Here is a 24,669-nt window from a genome sequence, read left to right on the forward strand (position 1 = left end):
AAACGGAATTTAAAGGGGAAAAGTACTTCAGGCACTGGAGTAAAAACTGGAGGACGGTCAGTGGCTGTACATTGTGTACAATACTGTGCAAAAGTCAGATATCACCCTTCATGTAGTCAATTTCCAGTCAAAACAGCAAAGTTATTCATTTCTCAGGTGATTAAATATACAATAATCCACCCGCATAAGGACGGTAAAGTCAAAGTAAAATAAGTGCTGCCAAAAAAAAAAAAAGTTTCTAAATCTGGAGTGATTTAAAAAAAAAAATGAATAAAAGCTATAAAGGAAATAGGACTCCTAGCAAGCATGCAAAACCTGGTAGACCACCAAAACTGTCACCATCAGATAAACAGTACTTAAAACTTTCAGCTTTGAAAGACAAAATCAACCTCCAATCTGGTTTCAGATCTGCTAAGGGTCTGGAAGGATGTGTAGCTGTGAAGAAATAAAAGAAGCTGCTGTTTTTTTCGCAATAATAGACTGTCCATCCCAGAGCTTACAGGATAAACAACTTTTAAACCTTAACTTTGGAGATGTGGAAAAATGTCCCTGCATGTCCTATATGGTAAGTGGAGCTGATAAACAGTGAGTGTAAATACAGTGAAGTGTTCCTAATAAAATGCTCAGTAAGTATATATACCAGTGATAAAGGAAGAAGACAACTATGGAAATTTTGACCTAAACTAGAAAGCAGAGGGGAAAATTGTGTTTTAAATAAATCATTTTTGGTCACCAGGACACCTAAATATTTTAAATACTGTATGGAAGCATAAAAAGGCCTTTTTGATAGGAGGAAGACCTGCAAGAAGACTTTTTCAAGAGGTGTTGATAGAAACTTATGTAGAACAGTTGAATACACATTTATTCTTTAGTGCATGTCTTAAAAACATCAAAGAGTAGTATGTAAGCATTTTCTATTGATTGTGTACATTTAAAAAGGCAACCATAACTTGTCACCAAACGTCATGAAAATCACTCATTTCTGTCAGTATGAGGTTCCATGGGTTATGTATCGTGTACATGTGAGTCATACATGGAGTTATGAAATTACTGAACTTTGGGAGTGGGACCATACCTGAGGTTCCTTCTCCTTCAAATCAAACGTCATAAAAAAAATCCCTCTCTCCGTCCTACCTATGATTACGTTTTTGCCCTGAACTCTAGCCCAAGTTCTGAGAGTTCTCTCCCCTCATGCCATAAACAAACTGAATGTCATATCCTTGTGAGACCTGGTAAGGCATTTTTGTCCACTGTGGGGGACATAAGTCCCCAAAGCATATTTCAAAAGCCGTATGAGCTACAGTGCTGAAACCTGATGTGCCATGTAGAGGACATCCTGGCCTTTCCAACGATATTTGTTGGTGTGTTACTAGCAACAGGAATTCTGCCTTTTTAAAATGGCTGCCATCTTAGCAACCACATTTTATGGGAGCAGGAGAAGTAAGTGGTTGAAAAATATGCATTTATGATGTCTCTAAAGCCTATAGTTGATAGGTTTTATGTAGAAAAATGTTTTGGCTATCTATTTTTTTTTTTCTTGGTCCTCATTTTTTTCTACCGCCAGTATTTTAAGTATTACTCTTACTGCTAAATAGACAATTGGAACAAGTGTATGCAGGCATTTAAGCTCGGGATCTGAGCTTTATTTAATTTGCTAATTTATTAGAAAATCTCTTTTTGCGTAATTGTACATTTAAAACATTAAATATAAATTAATTCTCTTCCCTGTCCGTTCATACCTAAGATTCATCCCTACCATGGAACAGTTTGCTGCTAAATGACAACACCCAAAGTTGTACTGAATTACTTTGAGCAGTACATTGGTGAACAGGACTTTGAAAGACAAGATTGACAAGATTTTTGAAGTTTTGCAGCAGGGTTTTGGGCTGATGCAGTATAGGAAACAAGAAAAATGACACCAACATAATTACTATCCAACGTCCTGTTGTTCACTATAAAGGGACATTACATAAAAAAATAAAAAGTGTTTTTGAAAAACATTTCAGTGTGACGTTTTTTTTTTCAGCCAATAGACTTTTATCCTAAAATTACAGAAATTCTCAAACTTTAATTTTTCTGGGTCTCAGGAGGATATAGTCTCTTCTCGTACTACAACAAATTGTTGAAGTCATAGTCTGAGCTCACAAAGAAATAACATTTCCATAACGTTTATCAAACATATTTACCAATGGATCTATCCACACCTCCAAATGACATGCTGGAAGTTGGGCAGATAGGAGCTGTGTATCCAACCACATTCCACACATTCTTTCACTGAATGAAAATTCACAAAACAAAAGCCACTAGAGCAAGTAAAATTAAACCTGCCAGCCTAACTGGTGCTACAGGACGAACGGGTCTTTTCCCTCTAATGGAGAACTGTAGACACACAGAGAGTGAGCGTGTGCCAATGCAGGAGTGTGGCGCTGATGCCTCAGCTGACAACGGTGGATGCGAGGGACCGTAAGGGGTATGGAAAGGAGGAGAGGGGAAAAGAAGGGGGAAGGAAAGAGCAGGAGAGGACAGAAAGAGTGCAGAGTTGGAGCTGGAAGAGGTGAGTGTAAATCATGTATGTGTTTGTTGCCCAGGTTTGAGGAACTGATGATAGATGGATGTGTGTGTTTCTGAGTGTGTTTGTATGGTCGGTGTAAAGTGTAGGCAAACTCGCATGAACTTTTCCCTGCTTATATTCATCATTCATAGTTTCTGCTCCTTTATGGGTAATATCCATCATCTCCTCCTCTGGAAGCAGTATATTTGTCCAATATTGTGCACTCACACCACACAGTTAGTTTAGCCTGGCTACAGGTACTAATATATGACATACGCCAGACTTTCTCACAGAAGAGAATTCATGACTCTGAAAATAAAAACGGGTGGGCCATTTTTAATACAGCAGTGATAATGATATAGTGGCATCTAAAAGTTAAATACCTCTACCCAAGGAAGAACTGACTAATTAAGACATTTTCTTTGATGGACAGAAACTATAATTTACTTATTGAATCTATTTACTGACAATAATAAGCATTTCTTCTTCTTCTTCTTCTTCTTCTTATTATTATTATTATTATTATCATCATCATCATCATCATCATCAGTAGTAGTAGAAATAGTAGTAGTAGTATTGCAGAAACCTGTGCTGTACTAAGGAACTTTAGTTCTTCTACGAACTGATTGGATCTGCTGCCTGCATCAACTTATTAATAGCAAGCAAAAGAATATAAACACACAGAAAAGTCATTAGACACAGTTGGGAACACAGATTACAGGGCAGCGTTGTGAACAAAACATGCAGACATGATAAAAAGGAGACAAGACTGAGCAATATTGCAACAAAAAGCTTGCAATATTGACGTATTCGTCTTCTCTGTGTGGCTGGAGGTGTGGAATGACTCACACAGCAACTGAAATGTAATCAGAAGGTGGATTTACTTGTAGATAGAGGCTTGCCACAAAAAACATGCATAGGGAGAAAAGTGCTCTTTCTCAGTTCAGTGGTATAGGCAAAAAACCATTCACACCGAGGAGAATGAGCACTGAACTTACAACAACAAAAAAAAATACTCTTCCGAATATACTTCCCACTAAGACACGTATAGCAATGCTACTGGCTACTGAGCAACAACACTGTGATAACACTAACATTAACACAAAGGCAACTGTACAGCTAGATAACTGCACAAAATCACCATCACTACAATACTGAGGCACACTGTGAAGTCCACTGTTACGTCAGTTTATTATGCATACCTTCACTACATGGGTAAAAATATTTGGGCTCTCAAAGTCATACCCTTGAACACTTGCTGAATGTCTCATTCCAAAATCAGGGGTATTAATAAGGCGTTCGCAACCACTTTGCAGCAGTAACAGCCACTTCTCTTCTTGGAAGGGTTTGCGCTAGATTTTGGACCATGGCTGCCGAGATGTGCTTCCATTCAGCCACAGGAGCATTAGTGAGGTCAGGTACTGATGTCAGGCAATGCAGTTGAAGTTTTAGTTCATCGCAAAGATGTTGGATGGGATTGAGGTTCTCTGTGCAGGCCAAGTCCCCCCCCCCCAAACTCACTAGAACATTTCTTTATTAAGTTTGTTTTGTGCGTGGGGGAGTTGTCCTGCTGAAAAAGGAGTGTGCCCCAAGGCTGAGGAAAATGGGACAGGTCTTGAGATGGTTCTGATTGGCTCATTTCTGGTTGTTGGTGCAATTACAGTTGTTGGTCTTGTTGCTTCCCTGTCCTGTAGTACATGGCTTGTGTTGTATACTGGATACTGTTCTGTATACTACTGATGAAAAGCAGTATGCAGTATACAGTACACAGTATGCTACTTCAAACACAGCTACAGTCGCAACCTTTGTTGGCATGTAAGGTTCAGGCACTGCCTTCTCGCCCTCTTTTGAGCCTGTCGTCGGTGCCCGTGGGTTGGCTGACTGACACATCCACTAATTAGAAGGGATGTCCACATATTTTTGGCTATGTAATACTTTAATCAGGTACTCCTACAAAACAGTCCTCTGCCAAAACCATCAATGGCCCATAGAATCATCAGTGACCAGATATTTTTTAGGTGGTGGACCAATCTAAGCAAAGCAGTGACACTGACGTTTGTTTTTAGATCTTGTTGTTCAAAAAAATTAACAAAACTAATGTTAAATGGTTTAACACATTTAGAAATTAAATGACAGAACAACCTTATCCTGATGATGCTGAAATGTGAAATGATTTTCTTCTTGACCTGCGACATTTTGTATTTTTGTATTTAACTGTTATGTATTATTATTTATTATTTGTCACAGAATATATTAAATGATTTAGAAACATTGTTCATTTTATTTTTTTATTCTAAATCATTGAATTAAAATTGTTTTAAGGATTTGCATAAATCAGTTTTGAGTCCTATGGTATTTTTTGGGTCAGTGCTTTTTGGTTACGAGAAGCAATGTGTGAAGATGAAGTGGATAGTCCAAAAAGCTTTTGTTATGATTGGAAAACTATAGTTTTGAGAACATTCCCCAGGATTCCCCCCATGGCTGCAAAGAAATATAAACGTCATATTTAGCTTCCTAGCAACAGCCAACAGCCAGCTTGCAGCAAAAAACAAAACAGAACAAGAACATTGTTAACATTAAAAACATTGTGCCCTAAGGTATCCACCCCAAAGCATGTGTAGTTTTTTCAAGATATATCATCAGAAGGGGGTTTTCCCAGTCTTTAAACTTCAAATCTCGCTCTCAAAACTATTGTGGCAACACTGTAAGAAGCAAGTAGGTATGTTTACAACAAATGTAGCAATGATTAAACACTTTATTTTGGCTGGAGTGCCCCTTTAAACTGTCAATAAGTGAACAACTCTATGTATATTTCTAATATTTTCCTTATTCATGTTTGTTTTTTTAGTTTTCTTCATTTTAACGTCAGTACTGTCACTTAACTTTTCAGTCTGCGCTGGAAACACTGGCCCCTCTGGGCTCCAGTGTTTGGCCCAGGTGGCAGCACTGTGGCTGGTGGTCCAAGAGGAGGCCCCACTACACCCCTCAGTCAGTCTTCTTGAGTCCGGGTACAGGTTATTGCTGGCTGGCTTGCTGTGGGCGGGCCTTGGCCTTTGTGTTTCTCTACTCCAATTTCTTTACCACTACAGGAAGACACACAAGCAGGTATGTTAAAGTATGCACCAAAATGATTTACGTAAGTCAGCTTGATAATAATTTGTGTGAATTAATTTCTGAAGCTTATCCAGCCGACTTTTGTAACATTATGTACTTTTCACTAATGATGTCTTTTTATCATCATCATCATCATAACTTTTTATTTATGTAGCACCTTTCCCATAAGAATCTGAAAAAAAACTATGTCACCTTTTTGCTTGCGGTTGTATATCCTTTAGCATATATTTTAACATAAACAATGGGTCATCTGTGTGATATTAACAATAGGCTAATATACTGTTTTCACAGGAGAGCAGAGAAGTATCCCAGAACAGTGAGAACAGTGAGGTGGCTGTGAGAGGGCCTGAACAAGTCCAGCAGGCATGGTGAGGAAATAAAGAGAGACAAACAAACAAAACATATCTTACAGGAACACACCTTGGCACCACAACCTTGTTTCATTTTGATTGCTCAGCCACTCGTATGGAAAGTTTAGCAGGTGAAGCTTTCTCATTGCAACTGGCGCAGTAATGCACAGTTCACTGCCTGTCAGCAGTTTGGGGGACAACTTGTGTTCAAGTAGTGTTTTCACAGACTTAGGGTGATTGATGCTGTAACAAGTTACAGAGCAAAAACTGCTTTTGAAGTGTTCAAGGATAAACAAAAATCTACATAATCTTTATTGTTTGGATGCTTTAATCCTTTTGTGCTGAACTTTGTAATCGATTGGGCAACACTGAACCACAGTTTGAAACACAAACCTGAAATAGTGTTAAAAGAAATGCTTTCGGCAGAGGGCACTATTAATGCACATGACCTGCTTATACCAATAAAGTCGTTTCATTTTAATTTTGTTTACATGGTCAGGTACAGGCATAAAACCATAAAGCAATGCCATTACATATCATGTTTAAGACATGATTAAGATTGCAACAATGACAACTAAGAAACAAGAATTCAGCCCAAATTCTTCTCATCTCCTTCATGTCTACAAAACGAACGTACGGTTGATTACTTTGATTGGTAAATGTAGGTGGGACTAAAGCGCTGTCTTCACACCATTGGTTAAAATGCGTGATCATGTGTTTTTTTTTTTGCAAATCTATTCAGTTAAAATAAGAGTCTACCTTTGTTAAACGTGCTGGAATTTCATTTTTTTGCAGATATAATAATTTTTGTTTAGTTTGAAAATGAATAATAAACAACTATATGCTATGACATATGAAATACTATGTGTACTATGTGTGACAATGTGTAATTATGAGCCTTAAAAACTTAACATCCAGTCCAGAATCATATTTTATTATCTCAAATGCTACGTTTATCCCTGTGGTGTTGTTTATGTACCTGTAAGGATTCTCACTAGGATTTTTCTTTTTTACGAGACTAATTTTATTAATGCCTGGTAAAATTGGAGTTCTGACTAGTTATAAATTCAACTTCAGATATCTACAGCTGACTTCTTACTACTCAGAACTCATATTCAGCATATCCTAATTTGTAGAGGACAGCACACCTCTTTTCTGTCACATGCTTAGTGTAGACCATATTTCAATTTAAAAGTCACTGATGGTGTATGGCAGGTTACTCCCATGTTTGCTGAATAAAATTATAATAATGGTAGCTCACTGCGTAGGGTTAAAGCCTTGTTATCCCACATGCAGCAGTCTATCTTTGCACTCAATAACTTTGACCTTTGCACAACGTCTGCATAGTGTCTGGTGGACGAGGCAAACCTCTTGCCAACATTCACCTGCATTTGGCATTCTCATTGATCTTTTAATTGATATAATAATGCATTTTTCAAGACATGCAAAATTGTATACCTGCTAATACATTTTTAGCTTATTTGGTCAAATTCTGGTTAACCTTTTAATTTTTTAATTCGTTGGCTGTGCAAGACATAGATTTTAACCTGAACTAGACCAGAAAAAATAACTTTGAATAAGCCTAGTTTTCATTTAAACTGGAAGAACAAAAGCAACCCATCTGCAATAACTAGTCTCAGAAACAACCTGCTGTTTATTTACACTGGCACATCCATCAGGCACACTTGATAACAAGTCAAATCACACATTAACCTACTTTTTAAACTATATGGTGCAGTACAACTAGATCTAAAATAAATCCTAGATAATAAACTCTTTACTCTTTAAACGCTTTATTTTAGGGTCTAACCCACCATAAAAACATCACAGCCAGTAAAACTACTTGGCACACCAATTAGTTAGTTAAACTGTTGATCATTGGCGATAATTTAACTAGGGTCGCGGTAGCAGCTGGGAGAGCAGAGAATCCCAGACGACCCTGTCCCCCGCAACTTCCTCCAGCTCATTCCCAGGGACCCCAAGCCGCTCCCAGGCCAACCTGGAGATGTAATCCCTCCAGCATGTCCTAGGACAACCCCGGGGTCTTGTCCCGGTAGGCCGTGCCTGGTACACCCCCACCGGGAGGCGTCCAGGGGGCATCCGGATCAGATGCCCGAACCACCTCAGCTGGCTCCTCTCAATGCGGAGGAGTAGTGTCTCTACTCCAAGCTCCTCCCAGATGGCCGAGCTCCTCACCCTATCAAATAGAGTGTAGCCCTCCACCCTGTGAAGAAAGCTCATTTCCGCCGCTTGTATTCGCAATCTCATTCTTTTGGTCATTACCCATAGCTCATGACCATAGGTCATGACCGGGGTCGCAAACTGCTCCAGTGCACGCTGGAGGCATCCATGTGATCCAGCCAAAAGAACAACATCGTCTGCAAATAGCAGAGACTCCACCCTCCGGCCTCCACACGTAATGCCCTCCTGACCACGGCTATGCCCTGACACCCTGTCCATGAATATCATGAACAGGAGTGGAGACAGGGCACAACCCGGGTGGAGTCCAACGCTAACACTGAAAGAGTCCGACTTAATGCCGAGTATATGAACACATCACACTCCGGCAGTACAGAGATTGAATGGCCCAGAGTAGCAGCCCCGGTACCCCATACTCCCAGAGGACCTCCCACAAGATATTTTGGGGAACACGGTCGTAAGCCTTCTCCAAATCCACAAAACACGTGTAGACTGGGTTGGCAAATTCCCATGCCCCCTCAACAATCCATGAGAGGGTGAAAAGCTGGTCCATTGTTCCACAGCCTGGACAGAATCCGCATTGTTTCTCCTCAATCCGAGGTTCAACTATCGGTCGAAGTCACCTTTCTAGCACCTTGGCATAGACTTTCCCAGGGTGGCTGAGCAGTGTGATACCCCGATAGTTGGCACACACCCTCCAGTCCCCTTTCTTAAAAATAGGGACCACCACCCCGGTCTGCCAGTCCAAGGGTACTGTTCCTGAGGTCCATGCAATATTGCAGAGGCGTGCCAGGCACGACAGCCCCACAATATCCAGAGCCTTAAGCATCTCCGGACGAATCTCATCCACCCCCGGTGCCTTGCCACTGAAGAGCTTGCCAACTACCTCAGTGACCTCCACCAGGGAAATGGAGCTTGACACGCCAGAAGCCCCTGGCCCTGACTCCCATGAGGGAGGCATGTCTCCCGGATTAAGGAGTTCCTCAAAGTGCTCCTTCCACCGACTGACAATATCCTCATTTGAAGTCAGAGTTTCTCCACCCTCCACCCAGAGTTTCAACCCTGCCGAATACAGCTTGGGCGCAGCCACCCTGACCTCTCCTGAGTCGCCGAACAGTCGTCCAGAACCTCCTTGAGGCCGACCGAAAGTCTTTTTCCATGGCTTCTCCAAACTGCTCCCACACCCTGGATTTTGCTTCTTCCACCGTTGCGGCTGCCACCTTTTTTGCCTGTCGGTATCTATCTGCTGAGTCGGGAGTCCTTCGGGCCATCCAGTCCCTAAAGGCCTCTTTCTTCGGCTTGACGGCCTCCCTCACCCCTGGTGTCCACCAGGGGGTTCTTGGGTTACCGCCCTGACAGGCACCAACAAGCTTTTGGCCACAGCTACACCCGGCAGCTTCCACAGTGGAGGTTTTGAACAGGGTCCATTCAGACTCCATGTCCTCTACCTCCTCTGGGACATGAGAAAAGCTCTCCCGGAGGTGGGAGTTAAAATCTTTCTGAACAGGGGCCTCTGACAGTCGTTCCCATCACACGCTCACTATTCGCTTGGGCCTACCGGGTCTGACCATCGGTCTTCCCTGCCATCTGATCCAACTCACCACCAGATGGTGATAAGTTGACAGCTCAGCACCTCTCTTCACCCAAGTGTCAGATGAAATGACAACAAAGTCGATCATTGACCTATGACCCAAGGAGCTCTGGTACCATGTACACTTATGAACATCCTTGTGTTCGAACTTGGTGTTCGTTATGGACAATCCGTGCCTGGCACAAAAGTCCAATAACAATTCACCATTCAGGTTTAGAACGGACAGGCTGTTCTTCCCAATCATGCCTTTCCAGGTCTCCCAGTCATTGCCAACATGAGCATTGAAGTCTCCCAGTAAGACTATGGAGTCTGTAGGCGGGACCCTTTCCAGAACCCCGCCCACTTGCTCCAAGAAGGCCGAATACTCCGACCTGTTGTTTGGTGCATAAGCACACACAACAGTCAGAGTTTTCCTCTCTGCGATTTTAATTCGCATTGAGGCGACCCTCTCATCCACCAGGACAAACTCCAACTACACAGCTGCCAGCCGGGGACTCGTGAGTATCCCCACACCCGCCCGGCGCCTCTCACCCTGTGCAACCCCTGAGTAGGAGAGGGACCAGCTCCTATCAAGGAGTTTAGTTCCAGAGCCGACACTGTGGGTGGAGGTGAGCCCAACTATATCTAGTTGGTACCTCTCAACCTCCCGCACAAGCTCCAGCTCCTTCCCCCCCCAGTGAGGTTACATTCCACGTACCAAGAGCCAGTTTCTGCCGTAGGGGCCTAGGCCACCAGGGGCCCCCCCGCAATCTCCCACTGCCTATACGGCACTGCACCGCTCCCCCATGCTGGAACTTGCGGGTGGCGGGCCAACATGGTCTTCCCACGTTGCCTCTTCAGGCTGAGTCCGGCCGGGTTACGTGGGCTGCCCGGCCCCCAGGCGCTCGCCGGGGGACACTACCCCCAGGCCTGGGTAGGTCCCGGTGACCCTCTCCCGGGCAGGGTACACGATTGTCCATGTCCATTTTTCATAGAGGATTTTTGGATCGAGTTAGTCTGGGTCTTCACTCCAGACCTGTTTGCCCTGGGAGACCCTACCAGGAGCATATTGCTCCCGACGACTTAGCTCTGAAGATCCCTAGACCACACAAGCCCTTCCACCTCGACAAGGCCCCAATCCAGGAAGGGTATATATATATATATATATATATATATATATATATATACCCTTATATATAACATATACACACACACACACATATATAACATATATATGTATGTATGTATGTATGTATGTACCTATGTATGTGTGTGTGTGTGTATATGTTATAATTCTACATTTAGATATCAATAATATTAATCTTATCAGACAAGAGAATCCTGTATTATACAGATCTGAAACTATGCATATCTCTAGTGCCTATTATAATAGTCATAACTAAATTAACGATGTATTCAATTAGTATTTCTACTAGTGAAAATCCAAATTGGAAGATTCAGTGGATATCTGGACCCGGATTATTTACTAGTCAAAATTAAAGTGTAAATATCTGTAATTAGAATTTCTACTACTACAAATGTAATTGTAGATACCTGTAATTGTATTTTTGTAATTATAGATAAGGCAGAATGAAATTCCATGTAAATCAATGGTAACATATGACTAGTCAAAATTACATTATGGATGTGTCATCCTCGCAATATGACTAGTCAAAATAACTTTATAGATATGTATACTTGTTATTATGGTTAGTAAAAATTACATAGTAGATATCTGGAGTCATAGTTTTTACTAGTAGAAACTGCATTACAGAGCTCTTGAATAAATACAGAGTTACGGCTTGTATCGCTGGTGTCATTTTAGGCTAAAATGGCTTGCCATAAGTTGTCGGCTTGAATATTTTAGATTATGAGATTGGTGCCAAGAGAGTGATTTAAAACATTTTGGCAGAAATTACACAAATTTTGGTTTGGCATGAAACTATGAGATCTGGCCCTGGTGTGTGAGTGTCATGGCTGGTGCGTGAGACTTGATGCGTATGTTTGTATGAGAAAATTTTTAAAAACTAGGTGACTAAGTTTTGATGCACAGTGAATGTGGGCCTTGTCTTGTGATATGTTTTCTCTTAGTTTATGTTATGCTTGTGTTCTTTATCTTTGGCCTCTTCAGTCAGCAAGACGCAGGTCATCTTGTAGCTATGGTCAGTGCTCTGCTGGATGGCATGGTGGTCTCCCTCCTCCATGAACCCCTGTCCAACTCCAGTCTTTCACAGATACGTGGCCTCCTCACCAGGCTTGAGGTCAGTGAGATCTCTCTAAATATTGTAGCTTTCTGTGTGTGCATTTTGTAACTCTTGGGGCATTTTTGACTGTTTTTGCAAGACAGAGTAAAAAAAAAAACTAAAACTAGGTCAGTTGGCCTTTAAAAAGCAGCCTGAATGAATGTTTTGCTATCTAGGTAGTCACCAATAGGTTGTTCAATGACAATATGAAGTGAAACCTGTTAAACCTAGTTCATCAGAGCCAATTTAGATGTGCTGGCATCAGTCCATTCCATTTAAATGGGTTCCTTTGCCCTTGCTGAAATGTAAAAAGAGCCAGCACAAGTAAATGGAGCGTGTCAATGATTAGGAACTGATAGTACAAGTGGAAGCTTGACTAATTCACTTCTTTCAGTTGTTATAAATGGAAAACAATGGTGGCAGGTCTATGCCACAGCTCTTTACGGAAAGAGTCACTGTAAAACTGCTACATACAAGGTAAAATATATGTTAATATGTCTGTTACAAGTTCCACATATACTCATAGTGTCTTTTAAGCCTCAGGTGATCATGTTTAATCTAGAATAATCCTTAGCTTAGTGCTAACATGCTACTAGAATCCCATAGAGGTGCTAGCAGAAATGAATATTATTGTAGAGGTGTTTTTTTCCCCCTCTTTTTTGACAGAGTTTTGTCATTGAAGGCCTGAATTGTAGGCCTAACTAATTTACCCTTTTAAAACTTTGTCTGTTATTTTCTGAAATAAGTAATATGGACATGCATTAAATAGTAGTAACATCTGCTGCAGCAGTATTCCATTTAATCAGTGTGGAATTTAAATTTGAACTTGTTGTTTCTGGGTGTTGTCTGGGTGGAGTGCAAAATTCTGAGTAGCTTCAGGCAATGCAATGTTTTTTTTTCACTGTTAATTTTTTTTTTTTTTGTAGCATTAATGGAATGAGTTATGCCATGACAGTCATTTAGCTGTCAGTCCACTGTCTCTAAATACATGTCTGAGAGGAACTGAGGACACATAGTGTGCTTTCCCACACCCTGACATGAATGCTAATCCTTGAGATGACTCAGACCCTGTAAATCTGGCCACCTGGAAGCTGATTCACTATCTCTACTTTAGCTTCCAATAGTAAGAGAAAACTACTCTGCTTGTCACAGTTAGACAATTTGGTTTGCAGACAAAACTCAGCCCAATATGATGTTATTTCCTACATTCTGTGCCAAAAATAGGCCAGAAATGGTTCCTATCTGGGCCATTTTAGGCAACCTGACTTTAAAAGTGTTTGGCAGTTTATTGACCTGTTTCTCTGTATGTTACACAGTGGCATAACTAGGATCTTGCAAAAGAAGATTAATGGACCCCATATGAAAATTACTTGCATTGAATTAATAAAAAAGTGTAAGTTGCTTGTTTACTCCGAATTGCTGTGTAAACCAAGCTATGCATAAATCATGAGTGTAAATTTTCATTGGCTCGTCCACACTGCCTTTATTAAAGCTTCCATTCTTTTCAGGAGATGTTCTTTCAGTTTTTCAGAGAAATCTTCAGGAATTTTATCCACACCTCAAAAGTTCAGTCTTAGAAGTTGGTTGCATTTTGTGCCTCTCACAGTATGCAGTCACAAATACAAATTTAGACTCAACAGTCCATAAAACCTCACTGCTCATCTCAGATGTCCACGTTTCTTGACAGCTACACATCCTTACAGACCAATTTTGGAAACTTATTTTTCTTTGACTCTCCCTCTCTTTATGCAAGTTTATTATCATATATCTAATCTCCTCAGAAATATTTCATTTACCCATTTTAGCAGCACATGCAAAAGGAATTTGTAAGCCAGCTAAGGTGTGTTTGGGTTGTTGCTTGTGAGAATGTTAGTGTCTCTTTGAGGGAAAAATAATATCAGTGACATCTTAAGATGGATAGAAGAATTGAAGTTGCAGTAGGGTGCGCAAAAGAGTGGACATATTAAATACTGACATTTGATATTACACTTGTGTTGGAGGCTTTTGTATAATTTTCTGGCAATTTTTTTCTGACACTGAAAATCAGTAACTTAAAAAGGCCGTTTTGACTGGAAATTAACTACCAGACATGTTGCGTTATCAACCACATTAACACAGATGCACCAAACCAGTTAGCACATCGCTTTGCATCCTCTGAAACATCTATCTACAGTCTTCGTCAGCCACACCTAGAGCCTGAATCAAAATCTACCTGTAGGATACACTCAACATGAGTGCCCTTAGGGGCAACTGTTATTCTTTTATTCTCTTTCTGGCAGGCTGTGTCTCAAGCAGTCTGTAAGGGCAGCCTTCACAAGGGGCAACAGCTGCAGGCCAGTGATGAGGAGGGAAAAGTCAGTGAGGAAGAATCTTCACTGAAAGACAAATTCAAACACATCTGCACTTACCTGCAGGACAGGTGAACCCTATGCCACCCGCATGCCTTTTGCCAGTACAGTACAGTATTTATTGACATAAATTGTTTGATTCCTTAATAATGTCATCCCTATTTTATTATCCATATTTTAACATAAGGCATGGAAAAATGCATTAATGCATCAATCTGAGTGTTGTAATTGCATGTAGCATCAATTATAATAAATTATAATGATCATAAAGTATGCACCCAATTTTAAAAATATCTCAGTACACAATACACATTATGATATTTAGTTTTTCTAAAGTTTTAATGTGATCAAAAACGATGTACAGTAATTTTTATTCAGTGATTCATATACTGTCCATATCCAATAAACAGGCCTAATAGTGCTTTTTTTAAAATCAAACATGCAGTTAGTCAGTGTTCTTTATATACTGATGATATCCATGACATGCTTAGGAAAGCATACTGTTATGTAATGTGATAGAATTTAGCATGATAATGATAAATATTGTCATACTGTGTAGTCCTACGTAGTGTATTGTCTTGGTTGTCCTTAGTCCACTACCATGTAAATAGTCTTTTCAGTTGTATTTTTTAAGAATAGTTCTGCATCATACCATCCATCCATCCATCATCTAAACCACTTATCCTTCTGGGTTGCGGTGGGGTGCTGGAGCCTATCCCAGCTGTCATTGGGCGGAAGGCAGGATACACCCTGGACAGGTCGCCAGTCCATCGCAGGGCAGACAGACAGACATACACATTCACACACACACTCACACCTAGGGGCAATTTAGCATGTCCAATCAGCCTGACTGCATGTTTTTGGACTGTGGGAGGAAACCGGAGTACCCGGAGGAAACCCACGCAGACACGGGGAGAACAGGCAAACTCCACACAGAAAGGACCCTGGTCACCCGGCCGGGAATCGAACCCAGGCCCTTCTTGCTGTGAGGCGACAGCGCTACCCACTGCGCCACCGTGCCGCCCTTGCATCATACCAAAATGACTAAATTTAATTGAATCATTGTGAAATTTCTTGATCCATGGAATTGTTTCCTAAAGAATCATAATCAAACTTAATAATTGTTACGATTTATGAAGCTATTTAATATTAACATCTCTTTTCTTCTTTCTCGCTCAGGGTGAGTGTGCTGTGCTCTCTCCTGCAGGTTCAGGATCATTATGGAGTGTGCGTGGCTGATGTTCAGGAAGGTCTTCAGGTTCATTGGGAGCTGCTGGAGAATCTGCACACCAGAGTGACCCTGAAGCCTGAAAAGTGCCAGAGCCTTGAAGATCCTCACACTGTCCTCTTGGATACTGAGGTAAATCAGAAATGAAAATGTTTTCCTCTCCAAGAAACTAGAGCAATTAGAGTTCCCCTTGGTTTAAATGAAAAGATGGACTTCCCCTTCCCAAGTTTAAAGCCCTGGTTTAAATGAAAAAAAGTTTCTCATCCCTAGTTTAAATTAAAGAGCCCATATCATGAAAAATCAAATTTCCCTCGTCTCAAAAGCCTTTGATGTTATGTTCAAGCAGTGTTAAAATTCCAAAACATATCAGTCCATACAGTCCGTATATGGAAAAGCTAAAAGAAATTCTTTGAATTCAGTGTTTTTGTGATGTCCTAAGAACCAACTAATTTTCATATATCCACCTTTTTTTCCCTACAGCAGTTAAGCCCCTCCCAATTTCCCACTGAAATTTTACAAAGTGTTTTAGCCCAGACGGCTTTTTAGTAAGGCATAGAACAGGACAGCACTCATTTACATGCATCAGTCCTAAAAACTAAGCAACAAGAGAGCTTGTTTAATCCTGAGGGATGAAGAGAAGTTGAAATATGGCATGTAAGACCACACAAATGTTATCAGCAGACATCAGGAAAAAATAAAATACAAGAGGGTATCTGTCAAATTTCTGAGCATATGATCATTAATCTTAGTTGGCCTCCAAATTTTAGTGTAAAAAGGCACTAGTTACAAACATATAAAACTGAATAGTAAAGTGTAATATGAAAAATGATACAGCAATAGTCAAATGAGAGTTTATTTTTAGTGCATCTATGTTTCAGAGCCTCTACACACAGCTGGGTCTGTTCAGGAGCAGAGTTCATGAGTGTCAGACACACCTAAACACCAGCACACAGCTGCTTCAGGTGAAAAATGAACATACACATCTAGACTCATACCTCCTTATAAACACATGCTTTTACTCTCTCTCTCTGTTTCTCTCACATACGTATAGCCATCATTTAGTCCTAGAGAGAATGATCTATGTTCCCTATTCTACAGGAACTGGAGAGCAGTCAGCAGGTGCTGGCTGACACTGTAGGTGTGACACTGGAAGCTACATGGACCAAAGACTTTCTGCAGTGCAACACTCAACAGGTACACAAATAACAAAAATAGGATGTATTATAGATTGAATGTTTAAATGAATAGTGAGATTTACACTACCAACCCACTTATCCCAAATGTAGTCCATCAGCCAAGACATATTTGGTATCTGAGGTTCACTTCTTTAGTTTCACACTAGAGCTTCAAAGCTTCTGAAGGCTCATCTAACATCCTTCACTTGAGGTAATAATGTAATGGAACAGTCCTTCCATTGGTGTCAGGGATTCTCCTGAAGGAAAATGGCAAGGCCAAGTGGACAAGGGCTTATTAAAACAGGTACTGAAATGGGCGGTAAGTAATGAAAGTTAACCCTTGTGTGGTGGTGATGTTGTTGTTACTCAGTGGTCTGGTTGACCCACCACATTATTGTTTTTTTTAAATCAATACAGCCATAACAATTTATGTAAAAATACCAGATGTTTAAAATATCACAAGTGGCCAGCGTAGGGTTCTCCTTTAGCAGCTGTTGCCAGTCAGCAGCCTGTCCATGTTGTCCACCCTCACACACATGCACACATATACAAACACATACACACAGACAGAACAGAGTGAAGGGACACAGCACCTCCACACTTTTATTCCCCGTGGGTTCACCCCAACACCACGTGTGATGTAAATGTGTACGGGGTGTACAGTGTGAAGTCATTGAAAATGTGTTTTTTCGTATGTTCTTCACAGAAAATGAGTAGAGGCCAATGAATCTGGGGTTGAAATAATAATAAATTAAATAATTTCTTCTTTTGATAAACATCAAAAATGGGTCACACAGACCCAAACACCTCACAAGGGTTAATATCTCACTAATTAGCATTGTGCAAACTACATACCTAGTTCTACACACTTACGCCAAGCTTTGTTGTGCTGTCTTCCTCCTTCAAAACAGCCTGACCTCATGTTCCCGCCCCTAAGCTGTTTTAGTTTTCAAGGGTTCCTTCCACTTTCAAAATTCATCATCGAAAGGGCGTTTCCTAGTCCTAGATTCTTTGTCTTTAAACCACAAAATCTTACTCTAAAGACTTTTGTGGTACCTCTGTAGGAGGCGGGTAGCAGTGAAGCAGTGGTTAAAGTTTTCATTTAGGCTGGAGTGCCAAATAGACTTGCTTATGTGGTTTCTGGAACTGTAAGACATTGATTTTATTGGTTCTTTTGTCAGTTTTTACAGATAACAGAATCTATACAGCGCCAGAAACAACTCAGTGTGGTCTGATGCAAGTATAAGATGACTGCAGAATCTTAATGGGTGTACATAAACTACCATCACTTGCTAGTGATATAACTAAAGAAAAACTAAAGAAGCAAACTTTAAACACCAAACATGTCTTGGAAGACTGACTTTTTTCGACTTTGTTTGTTAAAGGGGAAAGGGGAAAACCATTTTAAACATCTGCATAAATCAGTCATTAAGATGTAAATAAAGTCATTTAGTATATTTGATGTGAAATTCTGTGAAACTTAGTGTACCAGAATTGTTCACGACAGTAGTGAAAGGAACGAGACATTCCTGTTAGATGTGTTTAATGCCTTTGAAAGCTACCTCACACACAGTTATTACATGAAGTGGTTACAAATACTTTGTTTGATGCCCAAGACACTGCTGTATGATAGTTTTAAGATTTTGGCCTAAACACACACACATATGTGTATATATATATATATATATATATATATATATATATACACACACAGTGGTGAGAAAAAGTGTTTGCCCCTTCCTGATTTCTTATTCTTTTGCATGTTTGTCACACTTTGATGTTTCAGATCACCAAACAAATTTAAATATTAGACAAAGATAACACAAGTAAACACAAAATGCAGTTTATAAATGAAGACCTTTATTATTGAGGGAAAAAGAAATCCAAACCTACAGGGCCCTGTGTGAAAAAGTGATTGCCCCCTAAACCTAATAACTGGTTGGGCCACCCATAGCAGCAACAACTGCGATCAAGCATTTGCGATAACTGGCAATGAGTCTTTTACAGAGCTGTGGAGGAATTTTGGCCCACTCATCTTTGCAGAATTGTAATTCAGCCACATTAGAGGGTTTCCGAGCATGAACCTCCTTTTTAAGGTCATGCCACAGCATTTCAATCGGATTCAGGTCAGGACTTTGACTACGCCACTCCAAAGTCTTAATTTTGTTTTTCTCAAGCCATTCAGAGGTGGACTTGCTGGTGTGTTTTGGATCATTGTCCTGCTGCAGAACCCAAGTGCGCTTCAGCTTGAGGTCACGAACAGATGGCCGGACATTCTCCTTCAGGATTTTTTGGTAGACAGCAGAATTCATGGTTCCATTTACCACAGCAAGTCTTCCAGGTCCTGAAGCAGCAAAACAGCCCCAGACCATCACACTACCACCACCATATTTTACTGTTGGTATGATGTTCCTTTTCTGAAATGCTGTGTTACTTCTACGCCAGATGTAATGGGACATATACCTTCCTTGGGGATCATCAAGATGTTTTCTGGCAAAACTGAGACGAGCCTTTATGTTCTTTTTGCTCAGCAGTGGTTTTCGTCTTGGAACTCTGCCATGTAGGCCATTTTTGCCCAGTCTCTTCCTTATGGTGGAGTCATGAACACTGACCTTAACTGAAGCAAGTGAGGCCTGCAGTTCTTTGGATGTTGTTGTGGGGTCTTTTGTGACCTCTTGGATGAGTCGTTGCTGTGCTCTTGGGGTAATTTTGGTCGGCCGGCCACTCCTGGGAACGTTCACCACTGTTCCATGTTTTCGCCATTTGTGGATAATGGCTCTTACTGTGGTTCACTGGCGTCACAAAGCTTTAGAAATGGCTTTATAACCTTTCATAAAGCCATTTATAAATGGCTTTATAAAAGGGGGGGCAATCACTTTTTCACACGGGGGGGCAATCACTTTTTCCCTTAATAATAAAGACCTTCATTTATAAACTGCATTTTGTGTTTACTTGTGTTATCTTTGTCTAATATTTAAATTTGTTTGGTGATCTGAAACATTTAAGTGTGACAAACATGCAAAAGAATAAGAAATCAGGAAGGGGACAAACACTTTTTCACACCACTGTATATATATATAATGCCAATGACTTTACATCTCAATGATTGAATTATGCAATATTTTTGAAAAAAAACTGTGAAATTTCACTTAAATCCATATGACCATAAAGACTTTAAATCCAATCTATTCATGACCAAGATGCAAACGTAATCGTTACACTTTATTTCCCATTACTCACAGTTTGAAAAAGTCCATGAGGATTTCATGTCCCTGGAACAGCAGACTCTGACCTTTGTGACACACCTGAGAGGCCTCAGAGTGTCTGAAGAGGGGAGTAAAGTAAGCTTGTCTGATTTGGAGCACAGTCAGAGCGCTCCATCATCACCTGTCTCAGCGGTACCTGTATACAGCGTTGCTCTGGCCACAGAGAATCCCATCCTGGACCCTGATCCAGAACCCCCACCCAAATCTAGCTCCAAACTCTCAGCCATGAACTGCCTGTGTGGGGTGAGACGGAGGAAGTGAACTCGTAACTTTGAATTTGAGAAAAAGATTTGTCAGTGCATCTGTTATGTTTGAAGTGTATGCTTGGCACTGAAGACTTGCTCAATGACGGGAGATGAATTTGGAAATAAAAATCTAATTAATGTATAGCAAAATCACATGTACTGTGCAAAAGTCAGAGGCCAACCTTCATTTATTTATTTTCCAGTTTTAAGACCCATTAAGTGCAAGTTTTTCAATTATCTGAGATATTTCTGAGGAGAGTAGATGTAAGATAATTCACTTGTATAAGGAAGGCGAAAAGAAATTTACTGAAAAAACAGGAGTTTACACACACACACACACAACACACACACACATTATCTGAGCCACTTATCCTCGGCCACGGGTCATGGGGACGGGGCTTGGAGTCTTTCCCAGCAGTCATTGGGCAGAAGGCAGGAAACCCCCTGGACAGGTCACCAGTCCATCACACGGCAGAGACACAGACATGTACATTCACACACACACTCACACGTAGGGGCAATATAGCATCTCTGATTCACCTGAATGCATGTCTTTGGAATGTGGGAGGAAACCGGAGCACCAGGAGGAAAAGGAGTTTCCAGAACAAATTAAAAAAGAGATAAAATGGGACTAACAACCATGCAGTGGTCTTCAAGGACTTTTTTAGATCTGAAGCAAGACTGGAGATTGATTTTCTTCTATCTTTCAAAGATGAAAGCTTTAAGTAATAGAAGAAAATCATACTCCATTCTTGCTTCGGATCTAAAAAATTCTCAGGTATTTATTCAATTTTTCCACTGTGGGAAGACAAATCAACGCTATGAGTCTGAAAGAATGTGTAGCTGTTAAGAAGCTGATTTGACAAAAAAAGAAAATTTTCAAATCAAACATAAAAGCTGCTGGTGTTCTCAGAACAATGCACTGGTCGCCCCAGACCTCCACATCACAGAATGTGTTTGGGATTCTTTTGGATTGTAAGAAGCAGAAAATGTATTTTGAGACTTCTAAGGCTGAACTTTGTGTGGATTTTTTTCCTGCAGATTTCTTTGAAAAACTGAGAGCAAGTTTCAGAAAAAAAATAAATTATGTATATGTGTTGTTGAGTCTTTTTGACAAATATATGTTTTCTGCTTTTTTCATCATGCAGAAACTGAATAACTTGTACTTATTGACAGTTTTGACTGGAAAATTCCAGTTGATTGTTGGCTGTGTGCTGTCCATGTCTAGTGCTCTGCAGTCACTACAGCTGCAGTGCTTCAATTTGAATTATGGAAAGGGAAATGCCTTCTATCACACTGCTGACTGACTACAACTAAATTGTAAGACAATTAGAAAGACATATATAAAATAAATCTGCTTTAGTCTCTAAATATAAATATGCCAAACAAGTAATAGACTGTGTTTACAAAGTAACTATACAAACAAAAAAAGTTGTGTATGAGTTCTGTGTATTCACATGTTCAATACCATTCAAAAGTTTGGAATCACTTGTCAGATTAACAATTGTTATTTAATGATAACTTATACAGCAACATATGTGTAGACTGACCTATTATAAACTATAAGCCAAAATGTAAGGTTTATTTACAATTTAAAGTATTTTGGCAATACAAGAATTTATAACATGGTAAAAAAATTGTAAATGTTGTTAAACAATAAACAATTTTTGTTGCAAAACTTACTATGAAAAGCTATTTGATCAGCAAGATTTGACTAGTGCTTTTCATTCTGGGTATTAATTAAGTCCATTCTTGATGTTACACAGCTTTCTCAGTTATTATGGAGTCATCTACATCTCTGTTCATTATCAAAAATGTTTTTTTTATTTTTACGGTATGCTGCAAATGGTTTGAAACCTATAAAATATACGTCTCTGCAACAAACTGATTTTCTATCGTTTAAAACAGTGATTACAAACTTTTGAACCACAGTGTACTTACCCAGGTACATGTATATATGTATGTAAGTATTATATTGATGGATTTGTACTTTCCTGTGTATTTTCAAGTGATGTTATGTTTATTTATTATTACATAATCTATGTGGAAAGCAATCTGCTTTTTCATTCATTCCATTTTAGTCAATCATACTGAGTTACTCATTCCTTTTTAGTGTTACATTTCATTCTGTTCTGTTGGTTAAACAACTGGACTGCTTTGCTGTTGCTCATACCTCTCACTTTCTAGCTTGAGCATTTTTTAGACCAAAAGCATCCCAGAAAGAAGAGAACAACACCTTAAAAACTTTCTTCTTACACTGATAGATGCTGGATGCACAAAATGTTGCACTACGGTCCTGTTCTTGAGTTTTTGTGAGAATTGTGTTCACCTCACAGTTGCCATTGTTATAAACCGCCACAAGGAGGCAAACTTTAACAACACTTTAGCAAACCCTCTTTTTGGCTAAAGCACTGGGGTATGTTTTCCATCTGTCCATATTTCAGCCAGATTTTAGTCATTTTTCTTCCCACTGAACACAGTGCAGCCAACCTCTTTCTGCCAAATCAGCTTTATAGTGGGAAAGAATTTGCTCTAGGTCTGTAAATGTGTTTCAGGGAAAGATGAGTTTTATCTGTGAGAGCTGGGGTGCAGTTTCCCCACATGCTTCCTCTCATGGTTTTCTGAAAAATTTTCATTTGGCTGTTCATGACGAGCTCTCAGGGTGTTTTAAGCTGTGCATACTTATTCAAAAAGAAAATAATATGCTTAAGGGAACATACTAGTAGTTTAAATGACTGTATAAAGAGATTTACGCCTGTTGCTACTGTTTATAATAGATATTCAAGCTTTTCTTTCCTTTTTCTCCTTGTCTCGTCGCACAGTTGGTGTACAATATATACAGCCAATATCAGATCAAAACCTTGCAACTCCAGTTTTTGGTGTTTATACTTTTTACACCATTTGGAAAATCCAGCCATTTACCTTTTTTTGCATCACCTACGAAGTTTCCATTTTGAAGATTTTGTATTTAATAGAATAACTGATAGATTGATTGATCATTTGGACAGTGTTGTATGGCCTGTAACACACTGCCCCTTCTGACATTAAGGTAGACGGTTTACAGTTGCATTACTTGCTCTAAAACTGTAGATGGAAATCATCTTATTTTTCTAGATGTATTTCATTTATCTGTCTACTAATATACATAGTAAAAAAGTATGTACATAGTTCATATTTTCTATAATATGTGACTAAAGACAAGGTGCACATTCTACCAGCATGGCTGTAATTGTGCCATGGGACAGGTGTAACACCCATTTGTTATACTGTGATTTGGCCTATGGAATAATAAGAGATGTGTAATCTCATTACTTTCTTTTTTTATTTTTCTAAACTGTTAATGGTCACATATATTTCTTTTGAAATGTGTAGAAGTTCTATATTTTTCAAACAAAAAAAATCATTTGTTGCTCTACACACTACAAGATATAGTCAAGATTTTTCATATTTTTTAAAATAATTGCAAACAGCACCTTATAAAAATAAATAGTATTAATAATAAATATAATAACAGCAACCACAAACAACAAATGATGAAACAATTATGAAACAATAATGACAGTAAATATATGCAATTTAAATTTTAATGTTATTGATTTGTTATTGTTATTGAATGTTATTGTTTTGTATTTGCCTGTAACTATTAAACCTGGACTTAAGAGTGTCTGTAATGCAAGGAAATGAAATTTCCAATATCTTCGTAGTGGAGATGTTTATGTGGTTGAAACTTAATAAGCTATAAGAGGATGATATCATGCATTATGCAGTATGAAAATGGCACTCAAAGTTTATGTCGCAAATAAAATGGTGTTAAAGTGTTACAACTGTCCTGCTGTTACAACTAGAGTCTGTGTACCCTACACAGAGTCTAGTTGTACCCTACACTGTATGTCTGACTAATAATAGACTCTAGTCTAGTTTTATTGAATGTGAATGTTATTGTTAATGAGAGGCTCCAAAATGACAAAGACGCCATCACTGACCTTTCAAGGCCTTCAGCAATGGACAACACAATAAGAGATTGGGCCAGAGGTGCGAAGGGAGGAGGAAAGGAGAAAAAAGGAGAAAAGGGGAGAAGAGGAGTGGGGAGGAGGGGCACAGAGGGTCAGTGCCGGAAGCGTGTCTGTTATTACTAAAAACTGAGCAGCCTTCTGGACCCTCTCTGGAGCAGCAAGCGCCTTTGATCCAAATTCAATTACCTTCACCTCCTCTGACATTGACAGATCATGTGCAATCACTTAGTGATAGGTTATGCTATACAGCTCAGTCAACTGAAGAAACTGCCTAGAGAGTTTCTTCAAAGGTGAACGATACCAGTGATACATGTTTCGGGAGATTTTGATTTTCCTTCATCCCCCCTCCACCCCCCCGATGTCTGAG

At 39.7% G+C, this 24,669-nt stretch overlaps 1 protein-coding gene across 1 annotated transcript; it reads left to right on the forward strand.

Moving 5' to 3' along the window:
- The first annotated feature begins 2,359 nt into the window (after positions 1 to 2,359).
- Positions 2,360 to 20,497, forward strand: si:ch211-151h10.2 (uncharacterized protein LOC567699 homolog). The gene is made up of 9 exons (XM_036561672.1): positions 2,360 to 2,554; positions 5,442 to 5,656; positions 5,957 to 6,033; positions 11,916 to 12,045; positions 14,307 to 14,446; positions 15,555 to 15,735; positions 16,482 to 16,565; positions 16,702 to 16,797; positions 20,021 to 20,497. The coding sequence occupies exons 1-9, from the start codon at positions 2,452 to 2,454 to the stop codon at positions 20,303 to 20,305; spliced, it is 1,311 nt and encodes a 436-aa protein (XP_036417565.1). The 5' UTR covers positions 2,360 to 2,451; the 3' UTR covers positions 20,306 to 20,497.
- The last annotated feature ends 4,172 nt before the right edge of the window (positions 20,498 to 24,669 follow it).

Source organism: Colossoma macropomum, unplaced genomic scaffold, assembly GCF_904425465.1.
Source record: "Colossoma macropomum unplaced genomic scaffold, Colossoma_macropomum, whole genome shotgun sequence".
Classification (NCBI taxonomy): domain Eukaryota; kingdom Metazoa; phylum Chordata; class Actinopteri; order Characiformes; family Serrasalmidae; genus Colossoma; species Colossoma macropomum.